Below are 16016 nucleotides of genomic sequence, written 5' to 3' on the forward strand. Positions count from 1 at the left end.
GATATTCCCGGGATCCTCTATGACCAGCTTCACGAACGTTATTTGACCAAGTATTCCGAGTCTTTAGCATACTTGAGATGATTTTTCGTTGAGAATTGGTCTTCCCTTGACTACTTCTGCATACGTGTTAGTTATAGACTAAATATGACCGTTATAAATATTGGTAAAAATAATAATGGTAATTAACTGGGATCCTGATATTGTTGAGGATCCTGGATATAGTAAGGATCCTGGTCCTAACAATTGTCCCCAAGTTATTCCTGAAAATATATGGGTTAGTTCCATAAATATTAAAGGAATAACTTAAAGTAAATAGGTAAAAGAAGAGGGGATAGTAATTTTCAATTTTAACCCATAACGGCAAGGTGATTTAAATTCCAACGGATAGTTTACTAGCCGTTAGCAGTCAAATCATATTAATCGTCCCAGTATAAATATGAGGGATCATCTTCATGTTCTCCTATCCGTTCTTCTTTGCTTTTCTTGTGCCGTCTTGCGATTTAGAAGGTAATTATTACTCTAGACTTTTATTCTACCATGGGTCGAAAAATGGCGGTTTCTCGTAAAAGCATTTTGGCCCTCCTCGATGATGATTTTGTTGATCAGGGGATCCTCTCTTATGAGGAGTTCTGCTCTTTTGGTGATGACGATATCGAGTCTCTAAGACTCGCTGGAGCCTTTCCTTCCGGAGTCGTTTTCAGACCCTTTGATCCCCTTATTCAGTCAGACTTTGTCTCTCCCACTTGGGTGTGCTTTCCTGAGTACCCCTTCTCTTTGGGTTTGAGGTATCCTTTCACGGGAATAATATCTGAATTCTTTAACTTGACCGGGATTTCGTATATCCTGGTCGTGCCTTTTATTTGGAGGATCCTTTATTGGATCGATCAGATAAATCAGTCGAAAGGCATGGATATAGGCCTCTCTGAGCTGGACTGTGTATACGATCTTGCAACTTTTGGAAACTCCCGATTCCTCCTTAAGGTGAAAACCTACAAGTCTCCTTTAATCCTGAAAACCAAGCATAAGGATGGGGCTTGGAAAGGAAGATACTTCTTCGTGAGACGTGACTCTATTCCCGACAGGGATCTCTTGCCCCCTGGATTGGGTTAAGAAGGGTAGGATTTCAATATTTTCTTTTGGGATCCTGAAATCTTATGCTTATTTTGTTTTTTTGTCATAGGTTTCAAGTTTGGAGAGCTTGTTGTCACTGCTGAGGATTCAGAGGATAAGATTGCCAGCTTTCTCTCCCTCCCGGAGGCAGATAGATCTCTTAAACTTGACCAGTCCAGTCTCCAAGAAGGATCTTCCACCACAACTTCTATGGCTATAGGTACACATCTTTTTTATTTTCTGACTTCAAGTAGTTTCCTTAAGATCCTTGATCTTGTTAGGATCCTTATTTTATGTGTAGGTTCCAAGACCGTTTGCTCTAGTGCTCGCTTCGCTCTAGTTAACCTCGAGGATGATATGACCAGTGGCCTGGTCAGAATCAAGCAGGAAAAGTCTTCTGCTCCAGTTCCTCCAAGGAAAGCCCAGCTTGACCTGGTTGTGAGGACTCCGGGATCCCGAAAGAGAAAGACTTCCGTGGCCACAAATTTAAGTCTAGAGGGCCTCAATATTGAGGATGCTCTTGGGAAGCTGACCTCTTTTTCCCAGGCTGTAAGTTTCCTGCATGAAAGAATTTATTTTTCATACCTGTTTTCCTCCTTTGCTGATCTCTGTGTTTCTTCCAGGTCTCCACTCATATTTCTCAATGCACGAACGATCTTAGGATCCGGGCTGAGAAATCCGAGCACGCTCTAAAGGAGCAAGAGAAAATATGGAAGGCCGCCAACGAAGATCTTCTCCAGAGGGTAGAGCTGTTGAGCAAGCACAAGGCCGGGAAATAGGATGAGCACCTTGCAGATCTTGAGGAGGTGATAACGGATGCGAAGGTGAGCGCTGCTGTGGTTATCCTGGAGGCTAAGATCAAGCTGGCTAAGGATCTTGAACATTCAGGATCTTGGGACATGATAGGATAGCGTGAGGCATTATCCAAGCTAACTGGAAGGCCTGCCACCTTCACCGAGGATCCTGTAGTACGGCCAGGAGGGGAGGAAGAGGAGAAGAAGAAGGAGAAGGCCGATGATGACCATGTTAAGGTCTAGGCCTTTTAGGTGATTTAGGGAAGTATAATCTTTTGATGTTAATGCATGGCTTTTGTAAGGCTGTAGGCCTCTTTGTTTTTGAATATAATCGTTGATTTTCTTTTCGTCTTTCTATGTTCCTTGCATAACACATTACTAGGGTCTTTTCATGTTTAAAATTGCTTTTGGAACTTCTGTGAAAATAGCGAATGACTCCGAAAGTTCATATTGAATGGTTTTGAGCATTCTAACACTCCTATGGTGTACATGCAACCATAGAAACCTTGGATCTATGTTTTACTATGATACATGCAAATTTGATTTTTCCAAGGTTCTTAACCTATCTAGCATAGCATGGGGAACTTTTAAACATAAGTTCCAGAAGAAGAACATACCTTTTGTAGTTTGGATTCCTTGAGAACCTTGTGAGCCTAGCACCTCAAGTGTGATGCCTCAAATGTCTCACACAACACTACAACACTTGGAATAACCTTGAGAGAGGTTTCACTAAACCTCAAAATCGGATTTCCCTCTATCTTGTACAAGTAGTAGTACCGATTTTGCTAGACTAGAGGTCTTTATATAGCAGTGACACAAGTAGGGTTACACCATGTAAACCCTAATTGTCATGGCTTTCCATATTCCATGATCCATGGGTTTATAACCTCCATGGACTATCCATGGAGCACCTTATGGGTTTTAACCCAATCCATACAAACCATGGATCATTAGCCCACTATACAAGAATAGATGATTTACACAATCAACCCCATATATTTAATTAGTCTCTTTTTGATAACTTAATTAATTCCAAATTAATTCTTTGATCAATACTAATTAAATAATATTATTAATATATTAGAACTTATAATATATTAATAAACCTTAAGTGTCTTTTCTCTCAATTTGGTCTATCCAAGTGTTGCAATGCCATGCAACCCAAATGGACCATGCTAATCGGGTCAAGTACATTCCAGAAATAGTTATGAACTTAGACACCTAATCCAACACATATGTCAGTGATTTATTCAGGATCCTAGAAAGTTCAGGATTCTTGATTTTAAAACTTTAAAATTAAGGAAAGATCGAACCTGATTGTCTTCGGGTTTCTCCTTAAGTCTTTGAGAGTTTACTAAGGGTAAGTTCCAACTTAGGAGAGAATTTTGGTTCAACGTTAGGAACGAGGTCCTTTACCAACAAAGGTTGATGAGGATCCTTAAGGGTAAGGATCCCTACCGTCAGAGATCCTAAAGATTTTGGATCTTGTAAGGGAAATTTATCCTTAGGATAACTTGTTTAGATTATAGACTTAGACAAAATAGATAACATGTTAATTTTATATTCTGGGGAGGATCCCCACTTGTGATATAATTCATTGGGTAGGTAACACGGAAATGTTACAATCTGACCATATTTTCCGGGGAACATTCCCAACATGTGTCAACATGAAGATGTTATAGGTCTTGTGTAATTTCTGGGGAAAAATCCCAATATTTGATAACATGAAAATGTTATAAGCGTTAAGTAGTTACTGGGGTAAAATCCCGATAACATGAAAATGTTATAAGCCTTAAGTAATCACTGGGGTAAGATCCCGATAACATGAAAATGTTATAAGCCTTAAGTAATCACTGCGGTAAGATCCCGATTTCTGGATAACATGAAAATGTTATAAACCATAAGGATCTCAACTTTTGTTCAAGGATAAGAGGGTTTCCAAGCCACTGAATCGTGAAATGATCCCCTTATCCGTATCCCACAGTTAGATATCATGCGTCCAAGCGAGGTGTATAAACCTTAGTTCGTGTGAAAGAGGTAATTAGCTCTTTAAACCTTAGAGGGGATTAAGTACCCTTAGGCGTGGGAGAGATGATCAGTCTCTAGCTTGTGTACATGATAGTTAAGGGATTATATTGTTAAATATAATGGAGTTTATCAAGTATTGGGATCATTATGTGTCAAGATCCTTGTGCTTCAAGGTGTTCAAACATGAGGATCCAGACGTTCCAGGATCTCCAATTGTGAGGATCCCATGTTTCAGTATATCCACTCTTGAGGATCCTTAACTGTATGTCGTTCTGCATAGCAAACGTTAGCTAAGGGTGGGCGTTAGTTTAGCCAACGCCCCTCTGATGCTTAAGTTAGTAATGTGTTCGAGAAGAAAATCAGTAATAATAAAAGTTTTAAGGTAAAGGACATGTGTACCTTGGTTTTGTTGTGGATCATTCGATCCTATTTACATGTAGTATGCTTTAAGGTGTATGGAATTCCAGGATATTGGCAGAACGTCTCCTTCGAGTGTTGCTAGCTAGTATGCTCCTTTTGCTGCTTCAACATCTACAAGATATGGTCCTTCCCATTTGGGAGCCAATTTTCCTGCACTAAGATCCTTGGTGTTTTGGAATGTTTTCCTTAATACCGAGTCTCCTATTTGAAACCTTCTGACCCTTATATTCCTATTGTAAGCCTTGGTGATTCTTTGCTGATGAGTAGCAATGCGTATTTTGGCAAGATCCCTAAGCTCGTCAATAGTGTCAAGATCATGTGCTAGGATCCTGTCATTATTCACTTGGTCTTGAAGCAAGTATATTGTCGTTGGGATCACTACTTCGGTTGGGATTACTGCTTTTGTCCCAAACACCAAGGAATAAGGGGTCTGACCTGTGGCTACTTTGGAAGTGGTTCTATCTGCCCATAAAACGAAAGGAATATCTTCTGCCCATCTTCCCTTCTTTTTGTCCAGCCTTTTCATCAAATTGTTAACTATGATTTTGTTGTTGGACTCCACTTGACCATTAGATTGGGGATGAACAGGAGTGGACATTATCATTTTGATCCCCCAGCTTGTGCAAACGTCTCTTGTTCTTTTGCTAATATATTGGGATCCATTGTCGCATATGATTTCAGCCGGGATCCCGAACCTGGTCAAGATATTGCGTTTAATAAATGATACTACCTCTTTGTATCTTACCTGGACGAAAGCTTCAGCTTCGATCCATTTGGAGAAGTAATCAGTTATCACCAACATGAAGAATTTTCCTCCTAGGGCTACTAGCAATTTTCCTACAATATCCATCCCCCATTTCATGAATGGCCATGGGGAGATAAGGATCTGCTGTGTCTTTGGCAAGCATCACATTTTTGAGCATGTAGTGTTTCTTCATGGTTGGCCAGTAGTATCCTGTTCTCAGTATTTTGGAGCATAAGGATCTACTCCCGGTGTGATTGCCACATTCTCCTTCGTGTATATCCTTTAAGACTTCTGCAACTTTAGGATCTTCCAAGCATCTTAGGTATGGACCTGCCATAGATTTTTTTTGTAAAGTGTACCTTGGATTAACACGAATCTTGATACTCTCGTCCTGAATGCTCTTTCACTTTTTTATCCTGTCGGGATTGTGCCATTTTGGAGATATTCCATAATGGGTTGGGTCCATGATCACAGACTTCTTTGAGGATCCTGTTCATCGGGATCCCTTTGAGGAAGGATCCTAGGGTCAGGATCTTCAATAGCTGCTATGCTTGTCGGACGCTTAGGGTCTTCTGAATTGTCGGAGAGGGTTTCTATGGCTAGGGTTATTATGTGAGTTATAGGAATCTTCGTCTCTGGTGGGATCCTAAGGGAGGATCCTAAATTGACTAATGTATATGCTTCTGTGTTTTCCTCTCTGGGAACTTGGGTTAGGCTAAAGTTTTCGAAATCGGAAGCTAATTTTTTGAGGATCTCTAGGTATAAGGCTAATTTTTCACCTTTCACCGCATAAGATCCATTGTAGTGATTGGTTAGTAATAAAGAATCAACAAATACATGAAGATCCTTGATTTGAAGGTCCTTAGCTAATTGTAGTCCCATGATGAGTGCTTCGTATTCTGCTTCGTTATTGGTAGTGTTGAATTCACAACTAACTGCCTGGGGTATGATGTCCTCCTGTGGCGACTTTAGTATGATCCCTAGGTCTGTTCCTTTCTGATTTGAAGCTCCATCTGTTAACAACGTCCATCTTCCCAGGTGTTCATCTTCTAGGGGTCCTTGGCTTCCATGTCTACTTCATTTTGTAGATCATCACTAAAGTCAGCCACAAAGTCCGCTAATCCTTGTGGTTTTGTGGCGGATCTTGGTTCGTATCTGATGTCAAATGTGCTTAACTTTACCGACCATTTTGCCATTCTTCTTGACATTTATGGTTTTCTCATGACATTCTTGATAGGATAGTTAGTTTTTACATGTATAGTGTGTGTTTCAAAGTAGTGTCTTAATTTGGTAGAAGCAGTTACTAAGGCAAGAATTAATTTTTCGAGATGAGAGTACCTGGTTTCAGGATCCATGAGACTTTTACTTACATAGTAGATATGATGTTGCTCCCCGTTAAGACCCTTGAACAGAACGACACTAACCGCGTTTGAGGATACTGAGAGGTAGAGAATAAGTGGTTCTCCATCTATAGGTTTCACTAGTAGTGGAGCAGAGCTTAGATATTTTTTGAGTTCTTGGAAGGTTTTCTCGTGTTCCTCCTTCCACTCAAATTTCTTGTTCTTTTTCAAGATGTCGTAAAAGGGCTTGCACTTTTCTAAGGATCTTGAAATGAACCTGTTGAGTGCTGTTACTCTTCCGGTTAGCCTTTGGATGTCCTTTGTTGAAGACGGGGATCTTAGTTCCATGATTGATTTTATTTGTTCTGGGCTTGCTTCTATCCCTCTTTTGGTTACCATGTTTCCAAGGAACTTGCCTGACTTCATTCCAAAGTGACATTTGAGTGGGTTCAGCTTCATATTGTACTCGTCCAAGATGTTAAATGCTTCCTTGAGGTCTCTAAGGTGATCTTCGGCTTTCATCGACTTCACTACCATGTCGTCAATATAAAATTCCATGGTGTCCTCCAGTTTGTCTTTGAACATCCGATTCACCAATCTTTGATATGCCGCACCTGCATTTTTAAGACCAAAAGGCATTGCGATGTAACAATATATACCTGTTGGTGTTATGAATGCAATATCTTCTTGGTCTGATGGTCCCATTTGGATTTGTTGGAATCCTGCTGAAGCATCCATGAAGGTCAGGAGTTCATGGCCAACCGTCGCATCTATCATAGAATCAATATGTGGTAGAGGGAAAGGATCCTTAGGACAAGCCTTGTTGAGATCCGTGTAATCTACACACACTCTCCATTTTCCGTTTTTCTTTTGTATGACAACCATATTAGCTAGCCATCTTGGGAACTTTACTTCCTTGATCATCCCTGTTTTGAGGAGCTTCTCTACCTCCTCTTGGATGATTTGATTCCTTTCGGGTGAAAACTTCCTTCTCTTTTGGTATATTGGTCTGAAAGAAGGATCAATATTAAGTTTATGAGTAATAATACTCTTGTCTATACCTGTCACATCTTCGTGTTTCCATGCGATTGTCTTGCTTCTGGTTCTTAAGAAATTCAGTAGATCCTGCTCAATCTGCTCAGGCATTGAGGATCTTATGAGGACTTTAGCTTCAGGATCGTCGATGCCCAGAGGCACTTCCTTTACATCTTGTTCCTTTGTCTCTAGAACATGTCGTGCCCCCTGCCTTAATTGCTATGCTTGTTTGGGTTTGGTCGTAGATTTCATAGAGGTTTTGTAGCATTCTTTCGATTCTTGTTGATCTCCCATGATCTTCACTGTCCCCCATGGAGTGGGCATCTTCACACATTGATGGTATGTTGATGGAACCGCTTTCATCTCGTTGATCCATGGTCTACCTAGTATCACATTATAAGAAGACAGGGTGTCAATAACACAAACAATTTGTATGGAGTTTACCCCTTCTATGTATATTGGTAGCTTTATTTCTCCAACTGTGTGTTTTGTTTCACCGCTAAATCCTACGAGGACTGAGGATCTTCTGACTATCTCTGATTCTGGGATGTTCATTCTTTTCAGCGCGACTAGGAGTACGATATTGACCGAGGATCCTCCGTCAACGAGGATCCTTCTAACGAAATGGTTGGCCATGTATAAGTTCTGTTGCAAGAAAATTGGTTATTAAAGATATTGAATAAGTGTGCAAATGAAGTAATAGAGTATGGGGGAACGTTTAGTAGCCATTTGAGGGCTGATCCTGTAAGGGTCGAACCAAAGCCTTTGTATAGGCAAGCTTCCTTCAAGTAATCTGGGATGGGAATGATCTCCATCCTTTCTCTGTATTGGGCTATATGCTCTTCAGGATCTGTAGTCCCATCGTATAGCTTCATGCTGGGAGTTTGGAAGCGCTTCGGAACTTCGGTATCGGCTATCGCAGGAGCAAATCTCGAGATCTAGTGGCTTGTAGGGGATGCTTTTGGTATTGGTTGGACCACTCCGGGTACACTGGAGATCATTTGTCTTAATTGTTGAAGTTCCCTAGCCATGTTCGGGTTTATTCTTGCATTAACATTAGTGTAGTTAGTATTAATAGTATTGCTGTTTAAGAAGTTACTACAGTCAAGGTTTCTACGAGTGTTGAAAGGCTCATTGAGATCATTGATCATGGACGCTCGGTTGTCCATAGTTGCCCCCCAGGGTGATGCCATAATGGTAGGAATTGTGTCCTTCTGGCGATTTTATGAGGATCCTGCATTATTGAAGTCCAGGATCCTTGGTTGCACAACTGTGGGCGTAGTTTCCTGGGATTTCTGAAATTCCGCCTTCATCCTCTCCACTTCTTTGATTAGTTCTCTATTCTCCTCCTGCTGTTGGGTGACCTGTTGCGTCATTTTCCTCATCGTAGCGAAAATTTCTGTAGTAGTGACTGAGGCAGTCGGATCCTGGAGCCTTGAGGATCCCAAACTTCCTGGATTAGCGATTGTGGGGGTGCTTTTCTTGGAAGTGTCAGGCGTTTTACTCTGAGTGGGGGGTCCACTCAGAGGAGGTGGTAGGTTTTTGGTTGGAATGGAAGGAGAAGAGGACGAAGAGAGGATCGGTTGTGTAGACATGATTTTTTCGAGGATTTTAACCACCACAGCCCCACGGTGGGCGCCAAATTGTTTTGGTCAAAAATTACACAAGTACTAATCAACCAAATTGAATGAGAGGTTGTGATGTTCAGATTGTGTAATAACAAGTAGTAAAAGTAAAGTGACATAATGGTTTACAAGGAAAGCCCTTGATCCTTTCTAGGATCTCGGGCATAAAACCTTGGGAGGTGATAATGATCACCTGCCTTGATGATTTTATTGATATAAAGTAAAGATTACAATGAGTTCTTAGTAAGAATGAGTAGAGAATTTCGTAGAGTAAGCTTGAGCTAAAGAACAGTATGTCGTGTGCAGATTACAAGTGTCAATTTATAGTCTAATTTAGCCAACAAGATGTCCGATATTCCCGGGATCCTCTATGACCAGCTTCACGAATGTTATTTGACCAAGTATTCCGGGTCTTTAGCATTGTTGAGATGATTTTTCGTTGAGAATTGGTCTTCCCTTGACTACTTCTGCACATATGTTAGTTATAGACAAAATATGACCGTTATAAATATTGGTAAAAATAATAACAATAATTAACTGGGATCCTAATGTTGCTGAGGATCCTGGATATAGTAAGGATCCTGGTCCCAACACACACGTTGGGATTTTCCCCCAGAAAATACACACAAATCATAACAGTTTCATGTTATTATAAGTAGGGATCTTTCCCATGAAATATTTCACGAGTTGGGATCCTACCCAGTACATAACATTAACATGTTATCAATTGAACTTATGATATTACCCAAGAATTTTTTCAAGGTTTATAACCTAAACAGTTTATCCTAAGAAGGGATTTCCCCCGTATGATTTAATGACTAAGGATTCTCATCATTAAGGATCCTCATTCTTAAGGATCCTCAACATTAAGGATCCTCATCGGTATGGATCCTCATCAGTAAGAACCTTATAATCAGAAGTCAATAGTGATCCTAAATTCTTTCCAAAGTTGAGATTTATCCTCAGTAAATTCTAATATTGAAAAGCTTATGAAGCTTAAGGAAAAATTTGAAGACAATCAGGTTCCATCTATTCTTATTCACGAAAAACTCTAAATAAAGTTTAAGGATCCTGAACTTTCTAGGATCCTAAGAAAAAATCATTTGGTTATCAGAATTCTAGTGTACTAAGAATGATTCACTAAAATAATTTTGTCTCAGGATTGTTTTTAGGAACCAAGTTTTCCGGGATCCTGATTATTTTAGGATCCTATTATCATAACAGTCATGCAGAAAAATCAAGAGAGAGATATAAAAAGAAAACACAACCATTGCATTGAAAAGGGGTTGCGCACCAACCCAACCAAAAGATTAATTGTTTTACATTACTGATGAAAACAAAAACTACCTAAACTAATTTCTTGCAGGCCTAGACCTTAGCCTGGTCATCATCGGCCGCACCCTTCTTCTCCTTAGGTCAGCTACAGTACATGATCCTGATTGGCGATAGCAGGCTTGCCAGTCAATTTGGCCAGTGCCTCGAGCCAAACGTCCACATCCCAGGAACCTGCATTCTCCAGATCCTCCGCAAGATGGATCTTGGCCTCCCAAACAGCCATTGCAACGCTGACCTTCGCATCAGATATCACTTCCTCCATCTCGATCAAGTGATCTTCCTCCTTTTCAACCTTATCCTTGTTGAGCAGCTCCAATCTCCTCAACAGATCCTCATTGGTCGCTTTCCACATCCTCTCCTGTCCCTAAGGGGCTTGTTCAACCCTCTCCGCTCGGATCCTTAGATCAGTGGAAACATGATCAGAGACCTAAAGAAAAGACATAGTGAGTCAGCAAAAGATGGAATGAAAGATGGAACGAGAATAAAACCAACACTTACAGCTTGGGAGAAAGAGACCAATTTCTGGAGCGCTTTCTCAGCCCCAAGGCTCTCTAAAGATAGACCCACAGACTCAACAGTTTTCTTTTCCGGGATCCCCGGGTCTTCACTATCAAGTCAATGGTCGATCTTTTAGGAGGAAGAGATGATGAGCTCTTCTCCTTTTTCAGCATCAGCTGATCCTTCAACATGGATGTGTGAAGATCAGCGAGTGTGAAGTGAGCGCTGGAGCGAGTGACTTTCGATCCTATATAAATATATAACAGAAGATTATTACAAACCTTCATCACAAGCGAAAGGAATCAAGGATCATTACCTGTCGATATGAGGTCAGTGAAAGAAGAGCTTTCTTGCAGAGTGGCTTGATCAAATAGAAAGTATCACTCAGCTTCAGATAGGGCCAAGAACTTCTTGATCTTCTCTTCAGATTCCTCAGCAGCAGGGACGAGCTCTATGAATTTGAAAGCTGCAAAAAGCAAAAAAAAAAATAAGAAGATGTGAATTCCAGGATCCTTATACTAATAAAAAAGAATCCTACCCTTCTTGACCCAAGCATTCGACAGGTGATCCCCATTAGGAACAGAGTCACGTCTCACAAAAAGGTATTTTTCTTTCCAAACTCCGTCATTATCTTTTGTTTTCAGGACCAGAGAAGATCTGTGGGTTTTTACTTTGAGGAGGAAGTGAGAACTCCTGAAGGTTCTGAGATCATACATGCAGGCCAATTTAGGAAGACCTATGTCAAGGCCTTTTGACTGATTTACTTGGTTAATCCAGTATAGGATCCTCCAAACAATTGGCATGGCCTGAATATATGAAACCCCGGTCACCCTGAAGAATTCAGAGACAATTCCAGGGAAAGGGTATTTCAAACCCAGGGAGAAGGGGTATTCGGGGAAGCACACCCAGGTAGGTGAAACAAAGTCAGGTTGGATGAAAGGGTCGAAGAGCTTAAAATAGCTTCAGGAGGGAAGTCTCCATTGAGTCTCAAAGACTCAATATCATCATCGCTGAAGGAGCACACCTCCTCGTAGGAGAGAATCCCTTGGTCAACAAAGTCATCTTCAGGGAGAGCTAAGATACTTTTGCGAGAAACGACCATTTTTCTAACCATGATAGAAGAAGTAAAAACGTAGAAGAAAAATAGATAATTATCTTCTAATAAATCGACGGTAATCAAAAGATAACAAGGGAGAGAAAATCAAATCATGAGACAAACCATCTCTATTTATACTGAATCAAGAGCTGATTTGACTGCTTGATAACGGTTAGTAATCCATCCGTTAGAGTTTGAATTATTCTAGCCGTTGAGGGTTAAAATTTAAAAATTACTATTATCTCTTTTCATTTATTTACCTTAAGCTATTCCTTTAATATTATCGAAATTAACTCACTTATTTTTTGGAATAACTTGGGTGCAATTGTTAGGGCAAGGATCCTCAAAGCATTCAGGATCCTCAAACATCATCAGATATTCAGGATCGTCAACTATCTCAGGATCCCGACTATTACCATTATTATTATTTACTAACATTTATAATGGTTATATTTCATTCTCAACTAACACATGTGCAGAAATAGTCAAGAGAAGACTTATTCTCAACAGAGTTTCATTTCAACTATGCTACAGACCCGGAATACCTAGTCAATTAACTTTCACAAAGCTGGTTATAGAGGATCCCAGGAATATCAGACATCTTGTTAGCTAGTTTAGACTATAGATTAACACATGTATCTCACACACGACACATTCACTTGTTCTTACTGAAATACTCATTGTAATCGCCATTTTATATCAATAAAATCAACAAGGCAGGTGATCATTATCACCTACCAAGGTTTTGTGCCGGAGATCCTAGCAAGGATCAAGGGCTTTCCATGTAAACAATCGTGTCATTCTCTTTACCTTTTTCTATTGCACAATTCGAACATTATAACCTCTAATTCAATTTGTTTGATTTATACTTGTGTAATTTTTGACCAAAACAATACGCAAAGGAGATTGTGGTAATCACACTGAGGGAAGATCCTTATGCTCTAAAGTATTAAGGACATGGTACTACTGGCCAACGATGAAAAAAGACGGATTCTTATATGCACAAAAATGTGATGCTTGCCAAAGGCATAGCAACATCCTCCATCGACTTGCAGAACCATTATATCCTATAATTTCCCCTTGGCCATTCATGAAATGGGGAATGAATATAGTTGGAAATTTACCAAAAGCTCCTGGTGGAATGGTCTTTATGATAGTGATGACGAACTACTTCTTGAAATGGATAAAGGTGGAAGCCTTTGTTCAAATACGAGACAAGGAGGTAATCTCATTTATCAAACGTAATATCTTGATCAGGTTCGGGATCCCTGCCGAGATCATATGCGATAATGGATCCCAATTCATAAGCAAAAGGACTAGGGACTTTTGCACGAGTTGGGGAATTAAAATGATAAAGTCTAATCTTGTTCATCATCAAGCTAATGGTCAAGCTGAATCCAGTAACAAGATCATTGTCAACAATGTAAAGAAAAGGTTAGACGAGAAGAAAGGAAAATGGGCAGAGGAGCTTCCTTTCGTCCTATGGGCAGACATGACCACTTCAAAAACAACACTGGCCAAACTCCATACTCCTTGGTATTTGGAACAGAATCTGTGATCCCTACTGAAGTAGTGATCCCAACGACAAGGTATCAATTGCAGGATCAAGAGAACAACGATAACATCCTAGCCCAGGATCTTGACACCATCGATGAACTCAGGAATCTTGCTAGGATCCGCATTGCTGCTCATCAACAAAGGATCACTAAAGCATATAATAAGAACATCAAAGTAAGGAGATTACAAATAGGTGATTTGGTCCTTAGGAAGACATTCCAAAATACTAAGGATCCTAATGCCGGCAAATTGGCACCCAAATGGGAAGGACCATATCTCATTGATTCAAAAGTGGGAAATGGGGTATATTGGCTAGCTACCCTTGAAGGAAACGCCTTACCAAGATCCTGGAATGCTATACATCTAAAAGCATAATTCATGTAAGTTGTATTGATCATCTTCCAACAAACTCAAGGTACACACTCTCTACTCCTTACTTTTATCTAGTTCTTTCATTTAGTTTTTTCTTCAAAAGACCATTACTGACTTAAACATCGAAGGGGCGTTAGCTAAGATAACGCCCACCCCAAACTAAAGTTTGCAACACAAAACATTCTAAGGATATTAATAACCTTGAATAGAGACTGATCATCTCTCCTACGATTAAGGGTACTTAATCCTCTATAAGGTTTAAAGAGTTAATAAACTCTTTCACACGAGTTAAGGTTTCTACACCTCACCTGGACGCACGATATCTGACTATAGGATGCAAATAAGGGGATCATTTCACGCTTTAGTGACTTGGCAACCCTCTTGTTTCTGAACATATGTTAAGATCCTAAAGTTTAAATCTAAGGTTTATAATATTATCATGTTATATTAAGTTGGGATCCTCCCCAATAATATTATAAGGTTTATAACATTACCATGTTATCCTAAGTTGGGATTTTCCCCAGTTATAATGGGATTCTCCCCAGTTATTATTTGAAGTGAGATTTTGTCCAGTTATAATAGGATTCTCCCCAATTATTATTTGAAGTGGGATTTTCCCCATGTAGAATTGAATTCTCCATAGTTATTATTTGAAGTGGGATTTTCCCCATTTATAATGGGATTCTCCCTAGTTATTATTTGAAGTGGGATTTTCCCCAGTTATAGTGGGATTCTCCCCAGTTATTATTTGAAGTGGGATTTTCCCCAGTTATAATGGGATTCTCCCAAGTTATTATTTGAAGTGAGATTTTCCCTAGTTACAATGGAATTTTCCACAACTGTTGTTTACAGTGAGATTTTCCCCTGTAGGGATCTTCCCTGATTATTTTCCAATCAGATTGAAAATCAAAGTAAGGATCCTCAAAAGTATCCTGATAGGGATCCTTCTCTATGCAAACTTTAAAGATCATATGAGATGATTTCTCTTAAAATCAGAAGGTTACAAAAGCCAAAGATCATCATGTCTTAAGGATCCTTAGCAAGGAAATTAATCATTGCAGGATGGTGAGGATCCCAATAATCTGAAGATCCTCAGGAATCCTACTGCTAAAATCATATACCTTTCATATTTATTTAAAATCTGAAGATCGTTAGGGTTTGAAATTCAAAAACCTTATCTTTATTTACTTAATTTAAAATTATACCTTTCATATTTATCTACTTAAAAATAACCTAAATATCTTGCATGCATAATTTGGGGGCCATTGCTAGGGCCAAGATCCTCACCCTATTTAGGATCCCGGATCTTCAAAGATCTTTCAGGATCTTGAACCCTTCTTAGCATCTTGATTATTGATATTATTATTTCCTAACGTTTTAACGGTCGTATTTCTATTTTTTTCTCACATGTGTAGAAACGATCAATATAAGACTCGTTCTCAACGAAGAAACACTTCAACCAGGCTTAAGACCCGGGAATATCAAGTCAAACAACGTGCATATGCTTATTCAAGAGGATCCCGAAAATATCAGACATATTGTTACTTAGTCTAAACTATAAATACACATGTATTACATACACTACACACACAATTAGTTTTACTAATACACTTATACTGGTATTATCTTCATCATCTCTGTAATCTCACATTAAAATCAATAAAACCAACAAGACAGGTGATCATTTTCACATCCAAAGATTTTATTCCGGAGATCCTATAAAGGATAAAAGGGTTTTCTTTGTAATTCACTTGTCTTACTTTGATGATAATTCTACATTTGTATTGCCTCAAACACCACAGTCTCTCATACACCTTGGTTGAATATTACTTGATTAATTTTTAACCAAAACTATATATATATATATATATATATATATATATATATATATATATATATATATATATATATATATATATATATATATATATATATATATATATATACACACACACACATTTTTATGAGTGTTCTTGCATTAATGAATTTCACTTTTGTAGATTTGGAAAAATTTGCGGAAAATATTGAAGATGTAAAAAGTGATAATGTAAAGGAATATTT

At 39.1% G+C, this 16016-nt stretch overlaps 1 protein-coding gene across 1 annotated transcript; it reads right to left on the bottom strand.

Moving 5' to 3' along the window:
• Positions 1-4434: 4434 nt before the first annotated feature.
• On the bottom strand, positions 4435-4950 carry LOC145130703 (uncharacterized). The gene has a single exon (XM_079065481.1). The coding sequence runs from the start codon at positions 4948-4950 to the stop codon at positions 4435-4437; it is 516 nt and encodes a 171-aa protein (XP_078921607.1).
• Between the last annotated feature and the right edge of the window lie 11066 nt (positions 4951-16016).

The sequence above is a fragment of the Lactuca virosa genome, chromosome 8 (genome assembly GCF_052849685.1).
Source record: "Lactuca virosa cultivar CGN04683 chromosome 8, Lactuca_virosa_CGN04683_v6, whole genome shotgun sequence".
Taxonomy (NCBI): Eukaryota; Viridiplantae; Streptophyta; class Magnoliopsida; order Asterales; family Asteraceae; genus Lactuca; species Lactuca virosa.